General features: G+C 54.7%; 1 protein-coding gene across 15 annotated transcripts; it reads right to left on the bottom strand.

The window, feature by feature from the left end:
* Positions 1 to 3,077: 3,077 nt before the first annotated feature.
* On the bottom strand, positions 3,078 to 26,050 carry KASH5 (KASH domain containing 5). 15 transcript variants are annotated; one of them, XM_027080192.1, is made up of 20 exons: positions 25,934 to 26,046; positions 24,328 to 24,465; positions 21,126 to 21,230; positions 20,515 to 20,701; positions 19,978 to 20,042; positions 18,961 to 19,027; positions 18,537 to 18,698; positions 18,173 to 18,290; positions 17,785 to 17,835; positions 12,445 to 12,606; positions 12,207 to 12,263; positions 11,900 to 11,959; positions 10,844 to 10,908; positions 10,593 to 10,719; positions 10,166 to 10,288; positions 8,005 to 8,063; positions 6,161 to 6,206; positions 4,389 to 4,453; positions 4,186 to 4,305; positions 3,078 to 4,079 (listed from the first exon to the last, which is right to left on the bottom strand). In XM_027080192.1, exons 2-20 carry the CDS (start codon positions 24,368 to 24,370, stop codon positions 3,920 to 3,922), a joined length of 1,842 nt encoding a protein of 613 aa, XP_026935993.1. In that variant the 5' UTR covers positions 24,371 to 24,465; positions 25,934 to 26,046; the 3' UTR covers positions 3,078 to 3,919. The 15 variants fall into 15 exon arrangements, 13 of the variants coding, with proteins under 13 accessions (XP_026935993.1, XP_026935994.1, XP_026935996.1 ...); XM_027080193.1 differs by having other exon boundaries at positions 4,186 to 4,302; positions 10,593 to 10,680; positions 12,529 to 12,606; positions 25,934 to 26,042; XM_027080195.1 differs by having other exon boundaries at positions 10,593 to 10,680; positions 12,529 to 12,606; positions 25,934 to 26,039.
* Between the last annotated feature and the right edge of the window lie 1,894 nt (positions 26,051 to 27,944).

Below are 27,944 nucleotides of genomic sequence, written 5' to 3'. Positions count from 1 at the left end.
TGTGTGTGTGTGTGTGTGTGTGTGTGTGTGTGTGTGTGTGTGTGTGTAGCGGGAGGGTGTGTGTGTGTGTGTGTGTGTGTGTGTGTAGCGGGAGGGTGTGTGTGTGTGTGTGTGTGTGTGTGTGCGCACGGGGGCGTCTACCTCCAGTTCCCTCTCTCATCTCTCCCTCTACTCATCCTGTCTCTCTCTGCACTACCGCCCCAGCTCTGTCCTTTCCTCTCACTCTGTGCCTTTGTCCCTCTCCACTCGCATATCTGCTCCCACCCCATCCCCGATTCTGTCCCCTTCTCCTCTTGTTCTTTGTAACCTCCCAGGTCTCTGTCCCCCTCCGAGTCACTGCCCCTTTCTCTGGGTCTCTGTTGCTCTCTGGGTATCTGTCCTTCTCTGAGTCTCTATACTTCTTTTTCACCCTCATGGCTTCCCGGCCTTCTGGGGAATCCCTGTCTCCTCTCTCGACTCTTCTTTCTGCCTAAAACTCTTCCTTCCATTCTTAATCACTTTCTTTTTTCTCTGCCTGACTCCTTCGTGTCTTTTTTTTTTTTTTTTCTTTCTTTCTTCTTTTTGGTCTTCGTCTCTCTCCCGGCTCTCATTTTCTCTGAATTTCTCTTTTTCCGCTCTCGCATCACTTCCCGACTTCTCTTTGGGCGCAGTGGAAAGTTGGGGGGGGGGGCGGCGATGGGGGGACTCTGGAGATGCATCTGCCATTCAAAACCGGGTTCCCCTAAACCTACTTGTGTGGTATTGGGAACGGCTTCTAACCTTCCAGCCTCCTTTCCCTCATTATTTTGAGGATTAAACCAGATACACCATTAGAAGACTTAAGTACGCCCTTCTGGAAGCAAAACACATTATTAGAAAAGGGTTTCCAGGAATTCCCTGGTGATGCAGTGGTTAGGACTCAGCGCTTTCACTGCTGGGGCGAGTTCAATCCCTGGTCAGGGAACTAAGATCCCGAAAGCCACGGGACCGCAGACCCCCAAAATAAAATAAAAAATAGAGAAGGGTTTCTGCCTCTCTTGCAGCAGCCTGCAGCAGTTTCTTCAGGGTTTTCTAACTGCGCGCCTCCCGGGAGACCATTGGGGCGCCTGGTCGGGGCGGGAGGAGAGGAGAAAGGAGAAAGGCATTAGGCTCCTGGGGGCACGGGACGGAGGCGGGGAAACACCTGGCCCACCGGTGAAGGAAGTAAGGAAGCAGCCAATCAGAATCTCTCTCTCTCTCTCTGCTCGGCCAGCCCTTCCGCCCCGCCCCTCAGTGGTGACCATGGCAACTCACTCCCTTAACTGGACTGCGAGGTTTCTGAACCTAGCTCCCGTGGCGCAGCTCGCACGGACTGCGCTCTGATTGGCCTAGAGAAGAGAGTGGAGCTGGGCGAGTCGACGTGCGGAAAGGGGGCGGGGCTGGCGCTTGGTGATTGGCAAGCTCTCCCGTAATTTGCATTTCCGAGAGGCGGACCGCGCCCTAATTGGCCGTTAGGCTGTGGGGTGTGGCCTGTTTCCCTGTTATTCAGAAATACTGAACAATGAATAACTGTGTTTAATCCTTACAACTATCTGGAGTTGGCCAAATTTTACAAAGAAACATGGCTCTGAAAGTTGTCAGCGCTAGTGAAGGATAATTGGAACCCAAATCTGTGCAACTTCAGAAGTCTAGACCATTCCACTACTCTCATGGAGAAATAGAATTAAAATGTTATGAGCAGTTACTATATGCTGGGCACTCTTCCACATACCATTGTATTGGCTCTTTCAGCCTCACAACCCTGTGAGAAGCCTCATCCTCTGTTTGCTGAAGGGCCTGGTAACTCCGTCTTGGCCTGTGCTCTTCCTGTACTTCCTCCCCACGTCTTTTTTTTTTTTTATTAATTAGGCTGCGCAGGGTCTTATTTGCGAGAATCTTCGTTGCAGCATGCGGGATCTAGTTTCCTGACCAGGGATCGAAACTGGTTCCCCTGCGTTGGGAGCGGGGAGTCTTAACCACGGGACCACCAGGGAAGTCCATCCTCCCAGATCGCTTGTCTAGCATTTGAGGCTTTTCACAAAATGGTGCCCCCAACCCCTTCCCACTCTACTCCCTTCTCCTCAGGAAATTTCAGCAACCCCCACATTTCAATCACCATCACAGCTAATAACATCCAGACCCCCATTTCTAGACTGAAAGCTCAGTGCTCAGGGCTCCAGCCACTTCTTGGAACCCAGACACTCACTCCTCCCCACATGAGCTCCGAGTGTCCCCCACAAGCCCACACCTTCTCATGGGTTCCCTATGTTGGGAATGGCTCCACTGTCTACGAGTCAGTGGGTCAGATGCAGGTGCAGTCCTTGCCCCTTCCCTCTTCATCCTCCTTCATAGCCTGTCAGTCCTGGCTTTGTCCTTCCTGCTCTGCCTCTTTCTGCCCTGCCCTTTTTTCCATCCATGCACCCAGCCCAGCTCAGACCTCATGCTCTCTCACCTGGACCATGGCCCCAGCCTTCTCCCCACCTCCTGCCTCCAGCCTCACTCCATTATTATTCATCCTCTGTACAGGCTCAGAAGGTCTCTTTCCCACCCAGAGTTGATTCTGCCCCTTCCCTGATCACAGCACTTTCTTGGGCACTTGGCAGTAGAGTTCAAGCTGGTGTTCAAAACCCTTAATGGGCTCTTGTCTGCCTATCTTTTTTCTCACAACTCTAAAGCCTCATCCTTCCCTGGCTTTCTTTTTTTTTTTTTTTAAATCCAAGCAACATGGTGCTGCCTATGGCTTTCTACACACAGAGGTGCTTTCCAACCACCTGGTCTTCACACACTTTTATCCCTCTGCCTGGGACACCCTCCCCCGCCTCTGTTTACTATAACCAACCTTACCCATCTTCCAAGACTAAATGCAGATGTCACCTATTTGGGAAGAAATCTCTAACCTCCCAGGCTGGGTTAGGTGCTTTTCCTGAGCTCTCACAGAGCCTGTAGCTACCTCTATCACTGTCCTGCCTGGCTCAAAGCTCTCCCAAGGAAGCCTCTACAGTGCTGAAACTGTTCTATATCTTGACCCGGGTTTTGGTTTCATGGATGTTTACATGTGCAGTAATTTATCCAGCTGATACTTGATTTGTCCATTTATCATTGTATGTAAGTTATACCTCAATTACAAAGTAAATAACCAAAAACAAGTAATTAAATGTCCCCCAAACTCCCATCATCCTCAGGGGAAAAATCAATGCTCCTCAGCCTGGCATTGGAGGGTCTATTTTTCTGTCTTCTAAGGTCTAGCCATGGCAAATAGATGATCACTAAGTGTTTGCTGAATGAACAAATGGCACACCGTTTCCTGCTGGCCGTTGGTGACATCTATGTGTGTGCCTGGCCCACATCTTGTTCTCCCTCTTTCTGCCAAGAGAGATGCTCTCCGGGTTGCCCTTGCAGCTAGGGGTGGTCATGCCAAACAGTTCTGGCCGATGAGACAGAGTCTGCTGCTGGCTCTGGGAAGGCTATTGCTTTTCTTTATAAAAAGGAAGAGATGTGTCCCCTTCTCCCTGCAGATATGACGTATGAAGCTACAACACCTGCCACCTCCTGAGCACAGGGGGAGGGCCAAGAGAGTCACAGAGAATCACAGCATGCTGGTCCCTGTGCTATGCAGACTGAGCTGTGGGTCCACAACTGCCCTCCTCCAGACTTGTTTTGTGAGGGAAATATAACCCCTAGTGCTTAATCCATTACTGGTTGTGTTTTGCTATTGTTAAGAAACGTAGTTGTCAACGTTAAAAAAACAAGAGACTTCACATAAAAACCCAATACAGGACTGTGGACCCTGCAGCACTGTATCTAGGGTCCCGGCAGTGGGATAATCCCAAATCACAGTGGCACACCCACGGGATTAACAGTAAAAAGAGCCCCTGTTAAATCACTGAACTAGACGCTGCTCTGAGGCGGCGGGATGCGTGCCTCACACTGGAGGCGGCTGGAGGTAGCAGAGCTGGAGGTGGGGCCAGGTGGGGGTCGGGGACTGGCCCAGCAGCCGGACCGAGAGCAGCAGCAGCAGTAGCAGTAGCAGCAGCAGCAGCAGGCCCAGGACTGGCGCCAGGATCAGCGGGTGCCGAGTGACTCTGTGGGGAGGCAGCACAGTGCTTGGGGGGCCCAGGGGAGCCCATGGTATCCCGGAAGTGCCCTGTCTGACCATCACCCTCCTTCTGGAGACGCCTTGGGGTGCACCTGAGCTGCTGGGGGTGCAGGGGGCGCAGGCAGAGGTGGCCCCAGACTGGCCTCCTGACTGGGACCAGCTCCTTCACCACCGGCACCAGGGCTTGCTGCAGCTCCGGCTCTGAGGGCCTGCTGGGGGGAAAGGAAGGCAGGGCGATGGTGCTGGACTTTTTCTCTGCCCCCAAGTCTGCCCCCAGGCCCTTGGGTCCCTCTACCTCTCAGGAGGGCTTCCTGGGATGTCTCCAGGGTGTGAGTCTCCCAGAGGGATGGGGAGATCCACCTGGAAGGACAAAGGAGACAAACTTGAGACACCGGGTCCTGGATTGGGAGCGGTGCTAGGTTCAGCCCGCTGGACAGAAGCGACCACATGGAAGGGGGTGGGACACAGTGGTTCAATGCGTGAGCCTCCCGGAGACACACTGCTGCGTTGAGCTCCCAGCTCTGCCAGTTTCCTGCTATGTGTCCCTTGGCACGTTCCCCCATCTCTCCAGGCCCCACTTTCTCCACGTGCTGGATGGGGATGATGACGGCACCCACCTCACAGGGCTGAAGTGGAGAATGAATGAGTGAATGTGGGCAAAAACCAAAATATCAGGAGGCAGGCTCAGAACAGTGCCTGGCAGACAGTGAGCGTACAATAACTGCGTGAGCTACTCAACATTATTATTTCCATCTTCTATCTGATTCTGGAAGTATACAGGCTCCCTGAGGGCAGAGACCCCATATTCTTGAGGAGCCCAGCCCTGGGCTGGGCCTAGTCCACCGTGGATACTGTTGTTTTTTTTTTTTTTGCGGTACGCGAGCCTCTCACTGTTGTGGCCTCTCCCGTAGTGAAGCACAGGCTCCGGACGCGCAGGCTCAGCGGCCATGGCTCACGGGCCCAGCTGCTCCGCGGCATGTGGGATCCTCCCAGACCGGGGCACGAACCCGTGTCCCCTGCATCGGCAGGCGGACCCTCAACCACTGCGCCAGCAGGGAAGCCCCCATGTATACTCTTTGGGTCCATCTTCCTGCCCTGTGCCAGGCCCAGCAGGCACTTTAAGATTAAAGCCCCCAATACTCCTCCTGACTCACTTTCCCACCTCATCCCCCGTGTCTTCCTGAAAGGGCATCCCCTCTGCAGATCTCAGGCTTTCCCACCCATGCCTTTGCTCTGTGGATGATGATATGGTAATAACAATACAATAATAAATAAAGAGTTCCAGGAACACCAACCCCAGCCACTATCTTCACCACTGTCACCTCCTGTGTGTCTGCTCTGTGCCAGGCACTTTACTACCTGATCCTTAACACTTATCCTCACCCTGAGAGCTGGGTAAAGATTGCTGTCACACTAGCCGCGAGGAAACTGAGGTGAGGCCCCAGTCTCCATGGAAGGGAGCGTGGTGTGGTGGGAAAGAAGTGGGCTTGGGGTCAGGCTGCTCAGAGAGACCATGTTGGACGGTGTGGGCCCTGAAGGGTCCCAGGTGCCTGGAACGGAGGCTGGCACACCTTCGGGGCTCACGGTTCTTATCTGAGGACTGCAGGCTTCTGACCTCGCCAAATTTCCTTCCCTCTCTTCCCTTGCCTAAGAATCAGGATTGTCACCTGCCACTTTGAGAAGCAAAGGAGCTGGTGTGGGTGGTACCGGGCAGGGCAGCTGTGACAGGTGCGGTGCCCCAAAGGCGTTCTGGGCTGGCCAGGGAGGGCCCGGCCCTTCCTGAGTGTGGGCGCTTGTGCCTGTGCACCTTTGCAACCCGGGGGTGTAGCCACGTCTGTGGTGTAGCGGCTGCGGCCCTGTATGTGTGCTTGGGGGGTCCCCTGGGAACATTCTGGCCGCCCACTGGCCTGCAGCCTCCCTCTCCAGCACCGTCTCCTCTCATTAGCTGCAGCGAGGGCATCGTTATCTCTTGGCCTGCTTGTGGGTGTGGGCAGGGGCTGGGGAGGAGCTGTGACTACAGCAGCCTCATCTGAGGGCCTGCAGTGGATGGTGCAGGGGACTGCGTACCATGACCGGGATCTCTGCTTCCTCTTCTTCCTCTCTCCTGGGTAACCTGGGGTGACAAGAAAGTCGCTGCAAGCATCTGTCTCCCCTGCCTGGTTCCCATTCGCCCGCTGTGTGGCAGAACCTTTAAAGGAGGGCTCTTAACATGGATGGGCACCGTGGAGAGACCTGGAGGATATCCTGGAGTTTGCCAACAAGCAAACTGTTGCGAGTAGGTCTCAGCATCTGTATTTTTTCAAGGGAATTTTCACCAAATTCTCCAGAGTATGTGACTCCTACAGGGTCAGGGGCCTCTCCACCTCATTGGCTTTCTCAGCTGCTACTTTCCCAGCTGATCCCCCAGTTGATCAGAGGCTTCTGGTTCTCTCACACCCAAAACACCAGAGACTCAGATCTCTCCGGGACTCCACCCCCTGGCCCAGCTTCCTGCCTGGTGGGTTGGGCCATTTTCAGTCAGTCTCGGTCTTACTGGGTCTTGAGAACTGGGACTCCAGCTCAGACTTCCTTGACTCCAGAACCCAACTGTGTGGGCCCTGCCCCCATCCCAAATCATTTCTCTTAAGTGTGCAAGCTCCAGCCTCTGCGCCTCCTATGGTCACAGCTGTCTGAGCCCCTGAAATGCCTCTCTGGGGACTCAGGCCTCAAGCTGGCCAGCCCTGACGTCCCTTGGAGACCCAGAGGTCCACAACACCTGCCAACCACCTTCGCTGGGGATCAGGGATCCAGCCTTCCAGCCTTAGCTACCAGCTTCAGGCCCAACACCCTCAGGATACAGCTGTTTCCTCAACTCCCATCCAATCCAGGCTCGTGGGCCCCAGCCTCTGCCCCAGTCAGACACACAGCTGTCTGATCCTCTGGGACTTCTATTCGGGGACCCCCAGCCCCTCTCTCAAGGTCCAAGCTCTCGCCCCTGGTCACGTCTAGGGGTCACAGGATTCACCACTTCCCTCACTCCCAGCTTCCCAATCTGTGGATCATGCTGCCCCTACCCACCGCACCCTGCTCCGATGTCCAGCCCCTACGCCAGCCCTTGTCTACGCCGCTGCTCAGCCCCCTCTTCCATTCCCTGGTGACGCTGGGGGAGGTCACAGCTCCAGGGCCCCCATCCTGCCCAATCTCAGCTTTCCCAGACAAGTCCAATTAGAGGCCGCGGCAGGCAGCCTCATTAGTTGCCGCAGCCGGGAGCCTGCAAGAGGGGAGGGGGAACAGAGAGGCACCGCAGGAAGGCAGAGGCCCCATGGAGGAGGGTGGGCCCAGACATCTAGTGCTTTCTCTATCCTCCGAGGCTGCACATGAGCCTCGTAACAGTCGGTAACAATCACAGGGCAGGGGTTCACTCCACCCCATCACAAAGTAACCGAGCTGGGATCTGAACCCAGGCTGTCTGATTCCAGAGCCCCTGATGATCTCCCAACTGTCTGGCTGCTCTCCTGGGGCACAGTCTTGGTCTCATTCATCCCACAGTTCCCTGGAGGCCTTGGGAGAGGTGTGTTCAGTGACAGTGACTTAGTGACTGAGCTGTCCCATCTGCCTGACAACTGTCTTCTTGTCTAAGGGCCTCCTATACGAATACCACTCCTAAAGGATACCAAGCAGGGCCTCCTCCAAAAGTATTTCCCCCCAGGTGGGGTTGGGTGCTGGATGTCCTTCTGGAACGATCAGGGTCTGAGGGCAGGGCTGGGTCTCACTCATCCTGGTCTGTAGGCCCAGGGTGGCCTCAGCATGAATGAACGAGGGAATGAGTGATGCACTCCCTCGGGGCTCTTCCAGGCCTTGTACTCTAGCCATCTGAGAGTTGGCGTCAGCTAGAGGCAGAGGGATGGCTCAGGGAGGACCAATCTTCTTACCACATTGATCGCTCCTTCCTTCCTTCATGAGGGTATTCAGGCTCTGCCTGGAAGTTTCTCTGTGGGAAAGAAAAGCTTAGGTCTCCCAGGCTGCAACACCTGCCAAGAATTCACCACCTGCTTCTAAGCCCTGCCCTCCTCTTGGGCCCCACTTGAGAGTGGCTCTAGCATCCCTCCAGGAGCAGAAGCCAGAAGCAGGACAGTTGTTCCAGCAAGCCCCTTTCTCCTTCAGGACCCAGGAGTTCAGGACCCCTGCGCCTCTCACACTCATCTGGGCCCCAAAGAGGCTCAACGTTTCCCTTCCAACACTCTTCTCCTCCCAAGTTCCCAGTCTTGGGGACCCAGGTCCCCCTCCATTTTCTCTGGAGACATCCATCCTTGCCTGTGGTCTCAACCACCAACTCGACACTTTTATAAGTACATCCCTGAGCTCCAGCCTTGTGCACCCACTGCCCCTGAGAAGCACCCCCCTATCCCTCAGGGTGCTTACCTCACAGGGTGGCAAGCTAAGTTCAGCGTCTTTCTGTCTACTCCCTTCCCGGAATCCAGCGCCCTCAACCCCGCTGTCAGCAGGTCGGCAGCTCTGTCTCCCTGCCCCAGTTCTCTCTGCCTGTCCCTTTTTCTCTATCCCAAGGCCCTGGTCTGGCTCAACCTTCACCCTCTACCTCTGGATCACTTTCCCAGCCTCCTCCCTGGCCTCCCAGGCTCTCAGCCTCCAGTCAGTCCCCATGTGGCCCCAGAGGGGTCTTTCTACATCCAGAGGTGACCTGCCCCTCCCTACCCTCAGCCTTCCTGTGGCTTGATGGAGAAAAGCACAACCTCTCAGCTTCATTGACAGGGAATTCCTTTCATTATCCAGCCAGACCTCATCTCTCATTAGTCACCCCCACTGCCCTCTGCTCCACAAACATGTTATGTGATTTCACGCTCTCACATCCTTGCATTTACTGTTCCCACTGCCTGGAAGACCTCTCCTTTATCACACCACTTAACTTCTTTCTTTCTTCAAAATAAACTCGTGTCAGTTTCCCTGTGATATCTCCTTCAGTCGCCTACCCAACATGGAAACTCTCTTCTCGAGGCTCCCACAGGGCCCGCCGCCCACGTCTAGCACATGGATCATCCTGCATTGGGATGGCCTGATTGCATGATCTCTACCAGGCCTTGAGCGCTGGAGAAGCCAGGCCCTGAATGACTCCTCTCTGTATCCCCAGGAGCCAGCGCAGGCAGCACCCGGAGGCCCGGGTCAGCCTTCCCCTCCAGGAGGCAATGGACCACTCTCAGCAGAAGCTCGCTCTAATTTACACTTCCCCTGAGGAGCGTGGCTCCGCCCCCCACAAGCTGTGTGATCGCCCTCTGAGCCTCAGTTTCCCATGAGTAACAGAATGAGGGATGAGGGTGCCTAAACCTCGCAGAAGCAGTGGGAGAGGTCAGTGAGGAATCCCACAGGAGCGCTGGTGTCAAAGAGAGACAGAAGCTTCTCTCAACTCAGGGAAAAAGTGAACAGAGAAACGAGTTTGTCTTTTAAGGATGATGAACAGCTTTGAAGCAGTATAATTTTCAAGACAATACAGCGTTGTTTACAGAGCTGTTAGCAATATTTCCTTAAAAAAAAGGAATTCTTCTGGCACTAACAGCTTAAAATCTCACTTTTCAGCTGTGAACACTGAAGATGAGTTGTCTTCGTTGTTTCAAACAACGTTTGAAATATTGTTCAGGTAATTACGGAAGTCATAAAACAATGGCTATTGTTGAATTCAAGATTACGTAGAGGGCTTGTTAAGTTTTTCTTAAAGGTGACATATTCAAAAGGTAAATGCTTACTGTACCTTTATGGTGTCAAGAAGAACAATTCACTTACTCCCTTCCCACTGTAGTCCCATTTTAAATAAGGTGATTCCTGACAGTGTATTTGAAATAAGGACAACCACTAGCATGCAATTTGTGTGTTTGCTTTGTTCACTTTTGTCTTCCACACCAGCAGGCCAGTCCCTAGAGGGCAGGGGTGGTGTCCTGTCTGGCTGGGGGCTCCTTGGCCAGCAGCCAGCAGGCCCTCAGTCAACATCTGTCTATGAGATGGGGAACAGTGAAGGCACATGGTGTCCCAGGCCCCTTTCCCGGCCCCTGGATCCAGTGGTCTCAGAGTCCCTCCTGTGCTCACCTGCCCCCCAGTTGGGGCTTCAGGTGGAAACTCAGCTTCCTCATTGGTCTCATTGATGACCTCCTCCCACTGCCACACGCCACACAAAGGGTTGGAGAGATCGGCGGCTGCCACTTCCTGTTTCTGGGAGAGAAGAAGTTGTTTCTGAGGCCATGGAGAGTCAGATTAAGGCAGAAGACAGGTCAGAGGTGGGATGGAGATGGGCTGAGGCGTGAGGATGGGAGGTGGAAAGAAGGTGGTGTGAGAGGTTGGGCTGGGGAGTCGGTGGGGGCAGCACCCGGCAGGGGTTTGGTGCTCAGACCAAGGACTGGGTTAGGGATGAAGTTAAGGACTGAGATGGTCCTGGGGGAACTGGGGTGGTGTGAGAGGGCTGGGTCAGAGTTGCCGCTGGCGGTGGGTTAGGGTGTTCTGGGGGTGTCAGGCCCACCTGCCGAATGGCCTGGATCTCCACACCCAGCGATGGTCGTGGCAGCTTGGTCCAGTCCACTCTCCTCACCTGAGCCCCTTCAGGTAGCCTGGCCACACAGTCAGGACGGGGAAAGCTGCCTCCTTGCCTGCCCACCACCTGTCCGTCAGCCTATGCTGGGGTTGCTGCCCTGCCCACCTTGGGGCTGGAGGCCAGGGGTCCCTGTCCTGGGGCTCCCCTCCTGCCTCCTCCACCCCTGCCATTCCACTCACTCATCCAGCCCCTCATGGGTCTGACTCAGCTGCTCCTCCAGGTGTGAAATTTCCAGCTTCAGTTCCTGCAAAGGACGAAGTGGGGGACCCCTGGGTCTCCATTTTTCCCCACCCCCCCATGCCTGGGCTCCTCTTCCAAGGTCAGTTCCACTCCTGTGACTTCTTTGGGCTCCTCCAGACACATATTGCCAAGGGAGAAGGGGAAGAAACAGTGACAGAAACTTAGGAAGCCAAAGAGAGGCAAAGAGCAACAGGAACCCAGAAGGTAACCTATCAGTCAGGAAAATTAAGAAAAGGAAGGCAGAGATAAAACACATGGAAAAACGAGAGACACAGAAACAGATTCACAGAGAGGCAAGAGACACATGGGGTGCAAGAGACTCTGAAGACAAGGTATAGAGAGAGGAGTCGCCTCAGGAGACAGAGGGACTAGACCCAGAGAGAGGCCGAGACAAGAATCTAAACAAGCCCGGCAGAGATACAGAAATAGGAGGAGGGGAGATGTGGTGAGAAGTCACCCACAGAGAATGAAAGTGGATGGGAGGGATTTCCCTGGTGGTATAGTGGTTAAGAATCTGCCTTCCAATGCAGGGGACGTGGGTTCGATTCCTCGTTGGGGAACTAAGATCCCACCTGCCTTGGGGCAACTAAGTCCGCGCGCCACAGCTACTGAGCCTGCGCGCTCTGGAGCCCGCACACCACAACTAGAGAGAAGCCTGCGTGCCGCAACTAGAGAAGCCCGTGCGCTGCAACAGAGACCCCGTGTGCTGCAACTAAGACCCAACATAGCCAAATAAATAAATAAATAAATAAATATTTAAAAAAAAAAAGGAATGTGGATAGGAGATGGAGATAGAGAGAGAGAAAGGAAGGAACAGAGGAAAAGTGAAAAGGCAGAGAGAGACAGAGAGGGAGAGAGACACACAGTCAAACAGTAGCGATGGAAGAAACAAGACGTGGAGACTTGGAAAAAGATCAACAGAGACAGAAGCAGGCAGCAAATCCCAGAGATGGCAAAAGAGAAGTGGGGAGAGTGGGGCCAGGCCAGTGGGTTACCTGGATTGTAGTTCTGTACTCCTCCAAGGTCTTGGCCAGACTCTCCGCGTGGCGAGTGCGCTGGGAAAGCCCAAAGCTCACTGAGACTGGGCCCAGCCCTCCAAAGACGCTGAGGCTGGGTGTTGGGGGGACAGGCGGGGTGGGCTTGGGGGAAGAGCTAGGGCCTGAGGGAGAGCACCAGTTTCCTGGGAACCACTCTGATCTCTCCTGGCTAATTATCCAAGGATTACAGCCAAGCAGGACTTCCCTTTGCAGACTTGGGGCAGGAGACACACAGAAGGCAAATGTTTTCCCCCAGCCCCCTCACCTCGGAGAGGATGGCGTCTCGCTGGCAAATGAGGCGTTCACACTCGTAGAGCTGCCGCTGCCAAGGAAGGAGCCCGTCCATCTGTCTGGCCTGCCCTCCCTGGCCTGCCCACTCTCCCGAGCCCCTCTCCTCAACCTCCATCTATGTCTCTGGACATCAGCTACACCGAGAGGGGTTTCAGCTGAGTTGCCCACTGGCCCTGGGAACCTGATGGCTTGACTGAAGTCCCTGATCTCACCAGACCACGGGGGCTGAAACTGGTGATTGTAAAAATGGCCTCTGGGTGGTAGGAAGTTGTCAAGGTGCTAGGGATGGGTGGCACCTTCAAAGCCTCTTTCTCCGTGGCCAGCTCCTCACTCCTCCTTTTCACTCCATCCTGCTCGGCCAGCAGCTTCTCGTTCTGAAAGAAGGGACCCTGGTCACATTCACTTCAGCAAACGGCCATGTTAATATTCATAGCTGACATTTGCTGAGCACTTGATGTGCCTTGGGCCTCATGCTCAGCACTGTCTATGTTTTAGCCCATTTAATCCTTCTAACCATCCTATGGGATCTCAGCTTTGATTTGCAGATGAAAAATCAAAATAGAGCTGCAAAAATGGAGATAAGATAGGATGCACGGGGTGGCTGTGAGGATTAAATGAGCTAATTATTATTGCTAATAGTTACTGAACACCTTGCCAGTGTTAGCTTATTTCTTATGCCCTATTTTAAAGATAAAGATGGGAATTCCCTGGCAGTCCATGGTGAAGACTCCACACTCTCACTGCTGAGGGCCTGGGTTCAATCCCTGGTTGGGGAGCTAAGATCCCACAAGCTGCGGGGCACAGCCCCCCCAAAAAATACCAGTATGATGAACCCCCATTATCCATCACCCAATTTCAATAATCATATACATTCTCCCCATTTATTTCTTCTATATTTTTCAAATTTTTTTGTTTTGTTTTGTTTAACCAGAGTATTTTAAAGTAAACCCCAGGCATCATATTATTTTACCTGTAACTACTCCAGCATTTGTATTTTCTACTTGAGGACTTTTCCTCTAGTAAAACCACAATACAGTGATCACTCTTAACAAAATTATTCATAATTCCTTAATATCATTGCACACCCAGTGCTCTTTTTTGGTTTCGGTTGTCTCACAAATGTCTTTTCACGTTTAGCTTCTTTGAATGAGGATCCAAACAAGGTCCACCACGGCTTTTGGTTGAAACCTCCCATTTCTTTTCATCTGACAGTGATCCCCAGCCTCCCCAGTCCTGGCATTTTTTCAGGTCCTTCATTTGTAGAAGAAACCAGGTCATTTGTCCTGTAGAATTGGTGCGTTTGGATTTGCTTTACTGTGTTCTTGTTCCCTGTGCAGGATATTTACCATGCTCCTCCCCCCTCATTATTTCCTATAAACTGATGTGTAGGTCCAGGGCCTTGTCCAGACTCCTGTTTAATTTTTGGAAGGAAGATTTCATGGATACTGCTATATGCGTTATACTGTGCCTTTCAGGAAGAATGTAAAGTCTGGCTGTCCCAATTATTAATTTTTACACTGAAATCATCCCCAGTTTTACAGAAGAAATTAAGGATTGGCGTGGCTAAGAAACTTGGCCAAGGTCACGTGGAGAGTAAGTGGACTCAAACCCAAATATGATTCCAAATCCTGCACTTTTGTTGTTGTTGTTTTGCAGTACACGGGCCTCTCACTGCTGTGGCCTCTTCCGTTGCGGAGCACAGGCTCCAGACGTGCAGGCTCAGCGGCCATGGCTCACGGACCCAGCCGCTCCACAGCATGTGGGATCTTCCCGGACCGGGGCATGAACCTGCGTCCCCTGCATTGGCAGGTGGACTCGCAACCACTGTGCCACCAGGGAAGCCCGAATCCTGCACTTTTAACTCCCGGACTCCTCTGAGCCAGTTGCAGCCCTGGATGAGAATGGGGAACGAGCTTCGTCCCTCATCTCAAGTTGCTCATCACTGGAGGTGGAGACCGACACAGAAGCAGATGATAATACATGAGGTGGGCCTAGGGCCCTGGGCCTTGTGGGAGCCCAGGCTTTGCAAGGAGGATGTACTGGGTCTGAGTCCTCAAGGGTAAAGAGAGTTATCTGCGAAAACAAGGGGGCTGGGAGAGGGCAGCCCACGCCAGCCACAAAATGGGATTTGAGAATAAAACAGACCAAATTCCAGTCTAGAGCTTCCAGGCACCAAAAACCTAGCAAGTTGCACTGAGTTTTGACATGAGGCAGTCACTGGGGAAAGCATTTCAGGAGCACGGAGGCAGTCGACTTACCCTTGGCCACATCCCTCCTCCTTGCGCCCCTAGGGATACCAAGGTCAGCTCCCCGCCTCACTCCAGCCTGGCTCAGCTCCAAGTCCTCCATCAGCCGCCTTCTCTCCCTCTCAGGCTCAGCGGGCCTGGGCTGCCAGGTGAAGGGCAGAGGAAGGACGGGCCAGGAATGCTGTGTCAACATCTGTCCACCTGGTCGGGATTTACAGGCTGGATCCTGGGCCACTCGGCAGGGAACCTGGTTACTCAGCCGCTCCTGCCTCCTTCTGCAGTAACCTGAGCCCTGCTCTGTACGTTCTCCTAGGAAAGCTGAGTGTCCCTTACTCCAGCATTATTCTACTGTAACTTGAGAACTTGATCTATAGATGGTCTGTAGGCAGCTGCTGAGAAGGGAAAGGTGGGGGAAGGGAACCAAGAATAGCTTGTTTATCAAGCACCTAGGATGTCCCAGGCGCTGCTCAAGGCACTTGACCTGGCACAGGCCTTCTGGGCCAGGAGGAGGCAGAGACTGCCGGCTGCCATTCACCCTGCTTATTCCCTCTCCTACTTTCCTTGGGGGTCCACTATCCACGCGGGCAGGTGGGTCCCAGCCGCAGCTCTGGAGGTGAATCAAGATGGAAATCTCAGCAGATTCAGGACAGATACCCGGCTGGTTAGCTAACCCAGCAGCCATTCTCACCCCCTCTCACTCGTTTGCCTCCCACTCCAGAGGCTGAGGAAGGTCAGATATTATCCCAGCCTCTCGTCATGTAATCCAGTGAGCTGTGAGAGGAGTCTGCTGGTGCGGGGGTGGAGTGGAGGTGCTCCTGGAAAAATGTTTCCTTCTTATGAAGAGAGAGAGCCGTGAGAGGAGCATTTGTCCCTCTTTGTCCTGCTTTGAGTGAGAACGTGAGGTCGGGAGCTGTTGTAGCCATCCGTGATCCCGAGGCCACGGGCAGACAAACAAGTCAAAAAGCTGCCAAACCAGCCCAGAACCTTCAAAACCTCTTGTTAAGTTAATTAGTGTCCTTCAGACTGAAGCCACCGGTTCTTTGGTGCTTTCTTCTTCCGAGCTGAAAGTATCCCAGACCTATCGGTGGCTGTGTTATCCATGTCAGGGAGTGGTTCGGCTATAATCATTTGATGTCACTTTAGCCAATGAGATATGAGAGGGAGGTCCTGTCATGGGGCTTCAGGGAAAGTTTCTTCTTGTTCTTTTTTTTTCTTTCTTTCTTTTTTTTTTTTTTGCGGTACGCGGGCCTCTCACTGTTGTGGTCTCTCCCGTTGCGGAGCACAGGCTCCGGACGCGCAGGCTCAGCGGCCATGGCTCACTGGCTCAGCCGCTCCGCGGCATGTGGGATCTTCCCGGACCGGGGCACGAACCCGTGTCCCCTGCATCAGCAGGCGGACTCTCAACAACTGCGCCACCAGGGAAGCCCTCTTCTTGTTCTTAAAAAGAGATGTTTTGGGGGAGAGGGTGGGATGAATTGGGAGATTGGGATTGACATATATACACTAATATGTATAAAATAGATAACCAATGAGAACCTGCTGTATAGCACAGGGAACTCTACGGCACTTTGCTGTATGGTAGAAACCAACACAACGTTGTAAAACAACTATACCCCCAATAAAAGAGATGTTCTAGAAGAAACAGTCACATCCTGTCTGCACCCCATGCTTCACACCATGGCAGCCATCCTGCAGCGAGATTCCCATTGTCCCGACAGAGGGAATTTTCATGGAAGAGCCAGGGAATGATAGTGGAAAATTTTTTGGTTTACGTGTAAAAGCCATAATACAGACATAGGACAGAGATGTGGGAGGATCAGGCAGAATGAGTATTACTGCCTGGACTGGGCAGAGATCCTCAGCGCTGGAGGAGGAGTTCAGGAAGAGTCAAAGAAGAGAACAACAGAGTGAAAATGGGCCCTGAGGCCAGTCCCAAGTCCCAGGTTAGACGGCTGGACAGGATGGATGCAGTTGAACCACAGAACCTCTGGAACATCTGGGAATCTGAGAGAGGTGTTTCCCAGCTCAGTCTGTGAAGCAGCAAGGTGTGTGAAAAATAGAACAGAGATGGCTGTGTGAGGAGCTAAGGCACAGAAGGCCCAGTGAGGCCCCTATAGACACAAAGTCACAGGAAAGCAGCTAAACCTCCTCTGTGCCCCTAAAAGGGTGTGGAGGAACCCCAGTAGCATTTGTGGGTTGTCGGGTTCCGACGAGGGATACCACCAGCAGATGCAGTGAGGACAGTACATCCAGAGACCAGAAGGCAATGCCAGCCCCCCAGTGGATGCCAGCGTGCAGTGGTGACTAAGGCTAAGGACCAGATGGGACAACGAACATCAGTCTGTGACCAGCAGAGAGAACAGACATTGACTGAGGAGCACTGAGATGCTGCATGGATCCCCAGCAACTTAGATGCCACCTTCCGTGCGGGCTTTATTTCCACCTAAAAGGAGTAGGTGGACCCAGAATTAACTAAGACGATGTTTTCTGTCTCAGAATGGGGCTTGAGTCAGCCCTGAGGCTGGACTGGGCCTCTTCATGCTATGTGTTAGGCTCTGGGCTAAAAGTGGCCATTTAATCCCCACAGCAATCCTGACGAACAGATACCCTCTCTCCTGTTCTTAGAGAATAAAACTATGGCTCGGAAAGGGCACGTCACATACCTAAAGGCTGTCTGTTGTGTAAGTGGCAGAGATGGGATTTGTTTTTTTTCTTTTTGGTCGTGCTGTGCAGCATGCAGGATCTTAGTTCCCCAGCCAGGGATCGAACCCGTGTCCCCTGCAGTGGAAGCTCAGAGTCCTAACCACTGGACTGCCAGGGGATTCCCAGAGACGGGATTTGAATCAGGGCTGACTTTAAGGCCTGTGCTCTTTCCACCATAAAAAATATGAACAACACTAGCTATCTTCTAGTGAGCTCTTTCCATGTATCCTGCCTTGTACCTAGCATCCTCTTGTTTAAATCTCACACAATCCAACCAGGGAGATTCCATTATTTTTCCCTTTCTCGCAGGTGAGGGCACTGAGGCACAGAGAAGGGCAGACTGGCCCATGCTTATGTAGGCAGCCTCACGTAACCGGGAGTCCGCCCCATGCCCCACCCTCTTACCGACTGTGGCAGTCCTCACATGCAGCCATGTGACCTTCAGGGACTTCACACATTGGGATTGGGCTTCTGAGGTCTCCCTCACCAGACTGAAGGGTGTTTGTTGCAGGCGGCTGGGGGTGTTTGGGGCAGCAGTGGGTAGGGCAGGGAGGTCCTGAGGACTGGGGAAGGGGTAGGGGTGGGCACTGGGCCTCAGCTCACCTCCTCCTGCAGACTCTCTATCTCAGCCACCAGCTGCTGCTGCTCCTTTTCCTGACCGAGCCCAGAGAGAGAACAAAGCCGCCTTTTCAGGCCTCCTTGCCCCCAGATTGCCCTTTTTCCACCCCTGGGCACACAACTTGGGCCTGGGTCACTGAAGAGCAGGACTGGGGGAATGCGTCTGGGGAGCCCTGCTGACTGCTGCTGTCCCCTTTGTCATGAGAGGGATGGCAAGTAGATCTGGATCCAAAGTCTGGGGAGCAGGGCCTGGACTGAGGGAGGAAGCCCGGGAGACCTCTGCCCTTTCCCACTCCATAGTCAGTCTCTGTTGCTCAGACTCCAAGATAGTAGGAAGAAGAGTGCACCTTTGTGCCCCTTGCCAGAAACCCACCGTCTGCCGGGCTTGGGCCAGAAGGCCGCGATTCTGTTCCTCCAGGCTCTTGGCCAGAGTCTTCAGGTCCTCCAGTTCCTCATCCAAGGCCTTGGCAAACTGCAGAGCCTGTTGGCTACTGAGTGGGGGCAGGGGCAGGTGGGCCACATGGGAGAGAGGAAGACAGAGATCACAGATGTAGATCCACTCAGAGCAACAGAGAAATCCCAGACAGAGACCCAGAGGAAAAAGGAGGGAAAGAGACTGAGTGTGGGGGACAGAAACCCAGTTTCTACCTAAAATACTAAGAAAGTGGCAGTGAGCCTGTGCCTGTGGGCAGGTGGGACACGGGGGTGTGCAGGAGGGTGGGCGGGGCCGGGCCCACCTGCGGAGCTGCTTGCGCAAAGCCAAAATTTCCTCCCCAAGGTGCAGGGAACCCTCCTCGGCTGTCTCCACACTGCGCTGCAGTTTGGCGTTCTCCCCAGCCAGCCGGCGGTTGCTGAGCTCCAAGTCCTCCAGGCTGCTCAGCAGGTCAGCTGTGGCGGGCCTGGGGACAGGGAAGGTCCAGGGTCACTGCCCACAGCCCTGGCCTCCTTTCCCCAGGTCGGGGTAGGTGTTGGTGTCGGGGAGATGCGGCTCTTCTAGAGAAAGAGAAATAGGAGACTGCCCCACTCTCCCTGCGCTATTAGCACAGCCTGTGTCCCTCACCCACTTCCCGAAGGACCCCAAGCCTTAGGCCAGGCCCTGGGCCCTAGGCAGGCTGGAGGGCATGGGCAGGGGGAGGGCAGGGAGGGGCTGAGGATAGGTACAACTCAGGTCTGGGGTCTTCGCCTCCGAAGCTCTCCAGGTTGGCTGGATCCTCAGCTTCTGAGCATCCTGGAGGGAGACAGACAGAGGGTGGTGGGCTCCCAGGTGGCCTGAGATGTTGGATTGCTCCAGGATTCCGGCCTTGGTCTTCCTTTGGCCTCCATCCTCAGATTCACTCTGGGTGATCCCATCTGCTCCTGGGGTTGCAATTATACACACCATCCAGAAAGCCTCTTGCTCATGGGTACCTTGAGCTCAGACTGGATCTCCCCATAGCCCCCAACCACCCTACATTCATCATGCCCAACATTGGGCAGCACCTCAACTGCCCCAAACTTGTCTGTCCTCCCAGTTCTCCCACTCACCCACCCAGCCCCTGGGCTGTCCTGGCTCCCTCACTCCTCCTGCCTCAGGCCTCACCTTCTCCCCCTGGATCCTCACCACAGCCTCCTCCCTGGACTCCTGGCCTCCAGCCTCTCCTCCCCTCTCCTGCCCCTTCCCTGCTCACAGCCCGGTTGGAGGAGGTTCCAGAGAATAACAAGAAAGCTATATTTTTTGACTTTTGTTTTGTTTTTATAAGCCTGGAGAAATAGAACATGAACACTTTTTTATGGAGCACCTCCTGTGCGTGAAGACTTTGGGGTAGAATGGTGAGCAAACCAGCCAACCAAACAGCAGGGCAGGTAATGAGTCAGATAATCAGATTTCTGCAGGGGAGGACTGCAGGTCTGTGCTGAGGGAGCTGGAAAGAAAGGGACCTTAGCCTGCAGCATCCCAGGCCTTCCCCACCAGGGCTTCCCTATCAGGTGTGAAGGATTAGAGAAGACACGGAAAGTTTAGGCTGAGAAACAGCCTGAGCTGAGGCCAGGCCGGAGCGTAGAAAGCCAAACTCGCAGCTCCAGGTTAGAGCAAAGGTCTCTGGAGTCCTGCCCCATCCCCTGCTCTGCCCCTGGGTGGGAAGTTCCCCACACTGTCTGACCCTGGGCCTGCCTGCTTCATTCTATATATAACAATCTCACCAGATGGCAGTTGCTGGGAGGTCAGGGTTCCCTCAAAGGCGGTCTCCTCTTCCAGCTCTAATCCCCTGTATCAAAGGGATGAGGCTTAGAGCTCCCTGCAACAACCTGCCCACTCCTGACCAGCCACTGGCAGGGGGATTGCGGGTGGTGGGAGGGGACAGGTCAGGTGAGAGTGAGCACCGTGGGGAGGAAGGTGAGGCCAGATGGCAAGCGCCCGGGGCCAGATGGAAAAGCAGGAGGGGCAAGGACTGGGTTTGGAGGAGGGATAGGGACAGGCCTCTGTCAGCCCCTTAACAATCACCCTTCTCCTCCTTCCAGCCCATTTTATTTCTGCCCCCAGACTCCCTCTGCCTCCCAATTTCAGGCACTTTGTCCTCAGAACCCCCTCCCAACCCCATCTCTACTTTTCTCTCCTCCTCAGCTTCCTTCCAACTACAGCAGGTCGCTGTGCCCAAAGGGTGCTGGCTGCAGTAAGCAGGTATGAGGTTAGATCTTAGGAAGGGTTTCGTGGGGGAGGGGGGAGGTGCGGGGACCCACCCATCCCGCTGACAGGCAGCAATCCAGTCCCGCATGATGACCAGGAAGGTGTCCAAGTCCACAGTGGCCTGAGGGCCCTCGCCATTGGGGTCCAGGCTGCAGGCCAGTGTTCGGAGGCGTGCATCCTGGGGACCCCGTCCCGTCACAGCCTCCAGGTAGGCTAGTACATGGGTCACAGCCACAGTGCCTGGGGATAAAGCAGGCTGTGAGGGAGTCGGGCAGGTGAGGGGTGGGGGATGGGGACAGGCAATGGCTTTGAAGTGGGACCACTGGCTGGGCTGGTGGCACCCCAGCACCATGGCCCTTGGGCAATGGGGCCCAGTCATCCCCACCTCAGAAGGTGGACTGAAGAGGACCAGCTGTGCCCCACCAGGTCCACAGTGGCTGCCCTTCCTCCCTCTCCCAGGCCCCAAAGCCCCACCCTCCTCTGTTAACGTTCCCCAAGTTTCCTCCCCTCACTGTCCTTGTCCTGAAAGGCCTCCATCCCCTTATCCATTTCCTTCCGGAAGCTTCCCACAATCATCCACTTCACCCTAGCCCATCCCTCTCGCTATGGCTCCCCAGTTCCCAGCCGCCCATCTCCATCCCTCATAATTCCTTGATTCTCTGACCTGTCCTCTGGGGGTCACAAGCTTCAAACGTGGAGTTGAGTATTTGCTCCTCTAAGCTGAGCGGTGTCCCCAGGCTCCCCTCCTCTGGCTGGTCCGAGAGGTACACTGAGGAGACAAGAGTGCCAGCCCACCTATGAGGAGGGGGGACGATGAAGAGCAAAGAGGGGTGATCCCAGGTCCTGGCTCCTGCAGAGGGAAACGAATTCATTTCAAGCTGCCTGGAGTTTGGGCTGGTGGGGAACCGCAGGAAGCTTTGGGTGGCAGCCACAATGTGAGGGTCTTTGAGTCACCTCCCCCATCCCCTGACCTGGGAATGTGGGCCCCATCTTTCAGGCCAGGAAGTGCCCCTGCTGTTGAATCCTTTGTGTTCAGTTGGCTCAGGAGCCCAGATACTGAACAAATACTCTGAGTACAGCCTTTCCTCCTCTCTTCCCCTGCTTCCCAGGCTCGGCTCAGAGGGGGCTAAGGGTGGAGGAGGGCAAAGAAGAGAGGATTCTGGGAGAAGCCAAGGGTGAAGGTGGGCCCAGGAGCCAGGAACAATCCAATATCGCGCGGGCAGCCTGGATCGATCACTCCCGGCAGCATCTCCGGTCTCCCAGCCTGCCTCGGGGCTGGGTCTCTCTCCTTCCCACATCCCTGAGGCTGGCGACATCAGTGCCCACGGCCTGGGGCCTGAAACGAAGGGGGATGGGGCAATCCAGGCAGGGTGGGTGGGTGGGGAGCAGTTAGGAGCTCAGAGTCCAGCTTCATGACTGTGGGCAAGTCTTTTCTCCTTTTGGAGCCTCAGTTTCCCCACCGGTAAAATGGGTGGGTAGAGTGATCTCCCCTCCCCAGGGATGGGAGGGCTAGGTCTATGTATTTGAAGAGCACCCCCTCTCCCCTGCCTCTGCACAATGTGAATATCGTGGGGTCTGTTTGTCCACTGCTGTATCCACACATAACAGGTACTCAACAAATGCTCCAAGATATAGAAGGAGCCTATATATTCTCTACCCCAGGACCCACTGGGCCAGCCCAGCCTCTTTCCCAGGGCTGGAAGTGACCTATGAGGCTCCCTGCCCTGACCCTGGACAGCTGGGTATAGCAGAGGGCCAAGCAGAGGCTGCAAGGTCTGACAGACTCAGGGGGCAATCTGGGCAAGGGACTCAGGCTCTTGGAGCCTCAGTTTCTTCCTCCGGAAAATGGGTGGGGGGGTGGTTACTTCGCTCCTGGAGAAGAGATGAGATAAAATCTGGAAAGGTCCTGGCAGAGGGCCTGGCACATGGTGGAAGCTCAATAATAAAACTGAACATGTATTCAGCCTTTAATAGGAGCCAGGCCCCTTCTGAGCATCTTACACCAACCATGGTGGCTGCTATTATTAGCCTCACTTTAAAGATAAGGATACTTAGAGACGGGCAAGTTAGAAACTTGCCCAAGGTCACATGTTCAACATATGAGTGCCCTTTCTCATCCCCCTGATTCTTCAAGGGTTCTTTGTAGTGAGCTAAAATTTGTCCCCTTGGGTTTGAACTCATGCTTCTAGGGAAGGGGAGTGGGAATGTATAGTTAGGGGAGACACCTCCTCTCACTGTGCCCCCATGTTATGGAGGAGGACCCTGAGGCCCAGTGAGGTCACCCAGGACTGGCTGGCTCCAGATGTCGTGGGATCTGAGGATCTGCATGTATCTACAGTGCAGATGTGACACTCTGCCTCCCGGGGCCCCTCAGGAAGACGTCACTCTGCTTCTCTCCTGTCTTCTTTCCTTCATTTCCTTCCTCAGTGTCTCTACCTCTGTCTCTGTCCTGTCCCTTTTCTAGTTTTTTCTCTCTGGCTCTTTCTCCCCATCCTCCTCCCCATCTCTCTGTCCCCTGAGTCCTGCCTGCCTGTCTCCATGTCCACCGCTCCCATTTTCTTCCCTGTCTCTGTGCTTCTTTCCCCACAACTCAGCGACTCTCCGTTCCCTGAGCCTTCTCTCTCCCTCCTTGCCTTCCTCGGTCTCCATCCCTTCTGGGTGTGTTCCTCCCTTTCCTTCGGGAGCCTCCCAAAGCTGGCTCAGCCCTTGGCCATGGTTCCTCGGTGGCCGCACGCCCTCTGCTGGTGCAGACGAAGTTTAGATGTTTAGATGTTGGTCCCTCGGTCAGCCTGCCCTCACTTCCCGAACCCCGGTGTCTGCCTCCTACCTTCTTATCTGGAGAGCCTCCTGAGGCCAGAGTCCAGGCCTGCTAGGAGCCTCTAAGAAAGGGGTCTTGCCTCTCCTCTAGGATGGCAGTCTCCCTCGGGCTCTCTCACTTAATAGATGAGTTTCAGGAAGGGCAACCCAGCATCTTCCTCCCGAAGCCGCTTTCACACCCATTTGGTCTGCGTCCATCCAATTATTCAAGGACTTAGCAACTGGGTTCCTATTACACGTCAGGCATTGCTCCAGTGCAGCGTGACCAACAGGGCAGCCGCTGGCCACAGTGGTTCTTGAGACCTGAACTGTGGTGAGTGTAAATTGAGGTGCTCTATTAGTGTAAAGTACACACCAGATTTTGAAGACTTAGTATGAAAAAAAGAGAATGACTCCAACACATTTTTATATTCTTGTATGCTGAAAGGATACTGTTTTGGATATATGGGGTTAAATAAAATCTATTATTGCCATTCATTTTGTCTGTTTCTTTTTTTTTCTTTCAATGTGGCTACTAACAAAATTTTAAATTACATATATGGCTCGCACATCGACCAGCGCAGCTCCAGGGACTGGGAATACCAGAGTGAATAAAACCGAGGCTGCCCTGTGGAGCTCATGTTCTAGTGGGGGAGACAGAGTCTAAACAGACAGACAAATAGATGTCAGTGCTATGAAGAGAAGTAAAGCAGGAACGGGGAGAGAGTGCGACAGGGCAGCTGCTTTACAGAAAGCAGAGATCTGAATGAAGTGAGGGTAGCCTGCGGGTCACTGGAGAGGGTGCTCCAGGCAGGGGGCACAGCGCATGCAGAGGCTTCTACTCTCCCAGTCTGGCCTCCCCAGAGCAAATGAAATAAGGTGTCCAGGCAGGTGGGCACACAGCAGGCACTTCATCAAGGATCCCTCCCTACCGCCCACCCTGCCTTGAGGTGGAGGCTCAGCCACCCCAGGCCACCTCTCCCAAGTCCCCGAGTCACAGCCTGGTGTCCCATCCACCCACTCCTCCCTCTTCATCCTCCCACGGGACAAACAGGGATACAGCCACTTACCTTCGGCAGCAGGGCCACCCGCCTGGCTCTCTGGCAGGTCCATGGGCCACCCCCGCTGCTCTGCAGCTGCTGGCGAAGCTAACAGCTCCCCCACATCACCGGGAGGGACCGAAAAGGGACCAGCTTCTTCAAGAGATCCTGGAAGGACAAACAGGGGAATGGCCTCCTCAGACCAGCCACCCGTGGATGAAGACCTGCCCTGCCCCACCTGTGCGCCAGGCCGCTCTGGATTCTCAGAACCAGTTTGCCTACCCCTGCCTGGACCAGTGCAGCTCCCACTCAGACCTGTTTTATGGACTGGAGGTGTGAGCTGGGAAAATGGGGGGCCCAAGGAGTGGGCGGCAGAGATCAAAGCGGGTAGGGTCACTCCTTCCTGCCATCCCTCCTCCTCGCAGTTTGTCAAGTTCCCCAGCCCTGTCCCTCCTGCCCAGTGACTCTCCCCTGACCCCTCCTCTCCTTCCCTATGGCCCCTGGTCAGGCCTCAGCCTCTCCCCCTGGGCCCTTGACCCAGCTTCCTGACTCCAGTCTCCCGCCCCAATCCATCCTCACAGGGCCCCAGAGCTACCCGCCCCTCCCCTGCTCAATGTCTTTCCACAGCGCCCAAGCACTCCGTGGACAAAGCCTAGACCTTGGACTTGATATCCAAGGCCCTTCATGGCCTGATCCCACCTGTCTCCCTGACCCCAAATCCCACTTGCTGATCCAGCAACTCTGAACTGTGTGCTGTTCCCCAAACTGAGCCAGTTCTTCCCACCTCCAGGTCTCTGCCTGGGACATCCTCTTCACTGGCCCTTCCTGTCTCAGCTCCCATGTCCCCTCCTCTGGAAAACGTTTCCGAAAGAGGGGCTGTCCCTGGGTTCTCACACCACCCTGGGCTACTGACATTCTTGCCCTATCAGCTTGTATTTGGAACTGCTGGCTTCGCCTGTGAGTTTGATCCCCACCTCTCTCCTGCTCCCAGCCCTCCCATGGCTCCCTAGTGCCCTCAGTTGGAACCCCCCAGCAGGCGGCCCGGGGCACCGAGGCCATGGGATCCAGGCCGCAGTGAACTGACACCAGAGGGCCCCACACCATGAAAGTGATCCCCATGGGGATGGGAACCTGGCAGGGTGTCCTGGCACCACTGGGCGCACATCAGGAAAAGTGCCCTCAGGGCTAAGTCCAGCCCCTCAGGCTGGTGCAGCACAGAGTGGTCCCTGAAACTCCCGGCTTCTTCTTGCCACTTTTCTCTCCACTGGCCGACCTCCAGGTCCCTCACGGCCCATATAGGGACTCAGCATCTTCCCACGGTCCTCCCAGGCCCAGGCTCCCAGCTCCTCTGGGGAGCCTTCCTTGAGTGCCTAGAGCAGTTAGGGACTCCCTCCTTTGTGCCCTGACAGTGCCCTGACAGTGCCCTGTCCTGCTTCCATCATACCCAGGTTGACCCTACGACTTACTGTCCCAACTCCAGGACACTTTCAAGAGTGAAAGGGGAGCTACGAATAATGACAACAGACAATGGTGCCCATATAAGGCTGAACTGGGCACACTGGGGCACACGATCAACATACGGTCACCTGGGGCCTGTCTGTCCTCACCCCACCCACTCAGCCCCCCCTTTCCTCACCAAGTACTCCCCACGCCCTGCTCTCCCTGGTGCCAGACGGGGTCCACAGCTGTGGAGTGCACACTTCCTGGTGGCTTTTAGAAGGTCCTAGAAAAAGGGGTCTTTCGAGACCCTTCCAGAGTGTGGACCAGGCTGGGGGGTGCAGAAGGGGGGTCACGGCTGTGGGGCCTGAGTGGGGAAGGGTCCCTGCGAGCGAGGGTGCTGACAGGCCCTGGGAGCCTCTGACAGGGCTTGGGGGACACACTCCTGGTGAGGGACCGAGGGAGGCTCTGGTGGACCTCAGGGGTCTTTGACGGGGAGATTCTAGCAGGAGGAGGACCCAAGCAAGCATTGTGGGGATTTCAAGGGGGTCTCTGACGGGATTTCTGGGGAGTCTCCGGATTTCGGGGGAGGGCGTCTCTAACAGGATTTTGGAGGGGAATCTGACAGGATTTTTGGTTTCTGGGGACCTCTGGCAGGACTTGGGGGGAGGGTTCTGATAGGAGTTGGGAGGAGCGAAACAGGGTTTGGCGGGGGTGTCTCTGACAGGCTCTGAGGGAGAAGTCTGACAGAATTTCTAGAAGATTCTGACAGGATTTCAGGGGTCATCTACAAGATTTCCTGGGGGGTTCCTTTCAGTATTTCTGAGGGGATCTGGTCAGGATTTCAAAAAGACTTTTAACAAGCCTTAGAAGGCCCTGATATTGGGGACTCTCCCCTAGGATTTGGGGGCTCTGCCAGGATTTCAGGAGGGGCTCTGACCCGGCTGGTCCGGGGAACCTCGCCACGGCCAGGGCGCACCTGAGGCCACGTCCCAGTCTAGGGACACAGCTGAGGGCCACGAACGACAAACAAACGGCACCTGGGTCGTTGAGGAGAGACGCCTGCGCTGACCCCGCCCGAAAAAGCAAAGGCGGCGGGGTGGGACCGAGAGCGCGCGCGGCGTCTCAGAGCTCCTCCCCCGACGCAGGCGCACACGGGGGCCAGGCGTGCGCGGGTGTAGTCGGTTACCTGTAAGGCCGCGCATGCGTAGGGCTGCCGGGGCGCGCGACCAGGCTCGTGAAGGGGGCGCATGCGTATTGGCCGAGCGGGCGAAGGGTGAAGGGACTACAGCTGCCGGGAGAGGGCGGCGGAGGCTGCGTCACGTGCGCTGGAATCTTCTCTACGCCCTCAAGCCTAGGTGAAATGGGCCCAAGCAAGGGAGCGTTGGCCTGAGGGACCCCTGGTCCATCCCCCACTTCTTATCAGTCAGCAAGCCGTCTCCCTTTTGCCCTCTGTTCCGTGCCAGGTTGCCGGTCACCGTCACAATGATGCCCTGCCCTGTCCTGCCTCGCCTCACCACTCTCATGCCTTTTTGTGGCTCCAGTCACCATGTATTGATAGGTCCCCGAAAGATTCTTTCCCAAACCGTTTTATTCATTCCTTTTAGGAGAGAGTGGAGGAAAAATAGCCTCAGCTTTTCTGGCTAGAGCGAGGAAGAGAATTATATCCCAAATTGACTCCTAAGGAGGGGCATTAGGGGTAAAAGATGTCCCACGCATTCGGCCTCTTTGCTAGCCTAGACACAGAAAAGGAATCATTCTGCATTCTTCCGTTCATCCCATCCTTATTCATTCAAGTGTTACTTCCTCAGAGAGGCTTTCCTCTGACACACTGCCTGTAATTCAGACCCCCCATCTCTCTACTTACTCTTTTTTATTGGTCCTTGTGGCACGTCTCGCCACGTAACATATTCTATATTTGTGTACTGTCTTTGTCACCCCTCACTGGAATGTGAGCTCTGAGCAGTAGGAGGCTGTTTGGGGACTAGAACATGGCTGGCCCAGTGTGGGCGCTCAAAATTTTTCGTTGAGTGAATGAATGAAGGGACAGAATCCGTGCCTGGTAACCACTGGTCAGTGTTAGAGTGATGATAAGGCTGGAGTCAGACATTCTTGGGTTTGAATTTTGGCTCCATCACTTCCTACCTGTAACCTTGGCACAATGGCTTACCCTCTCTGAGCTTCAGTTTTCCTCCCAGAAATGGAGATAA

This window comes from Aethalodelphis obliquidens, unplaced genomic scaffold (genome assembly GCF_003676395.1).
Source record: "Aethalodelphis obliquidens isolate GAN/ISIS:26980383/991018 unplaced genomic scaffold, ASM367639v1 scaffold43, whole genome shotgun sequence".
Classification (NCBI taxonomy): Eukaryota; Metazoa; Chordata; class Mammalia; order Artiodactyla; family Delphinidae; genus Aethalodelphis; species Aethalodelphis obliquidens.
The sequence above is the reverse complement of the archived record's forward strand: the minus strand, read 5'-3'. Positions and strand labels throughout refer to the sequence as shown.

Coding starts and splice junctions, on each gene's coding strand:
- KASH5 (XM_027080182.1), bottom strand. CDS start 24,370: ATGGACCTGCCAGAGAGCCAGGCGGGTGGCCCTGCTGCCGAAG. Junction 21,231..24,327: donor GGGTGGCCCTGCTGCCGAAG/GTAAGTGGCTGT, acceptor TTGTCTCCTCAG/TGTACCTCTCGGACCAGCCA. Junction 18,291..18,536: donor TTGCGCAAGCAGCTCCGCAG/GTGGGCCCGGCC, acceptor GCCCCCACTCAG/TAGCCAACAGGCTCTGCAGT.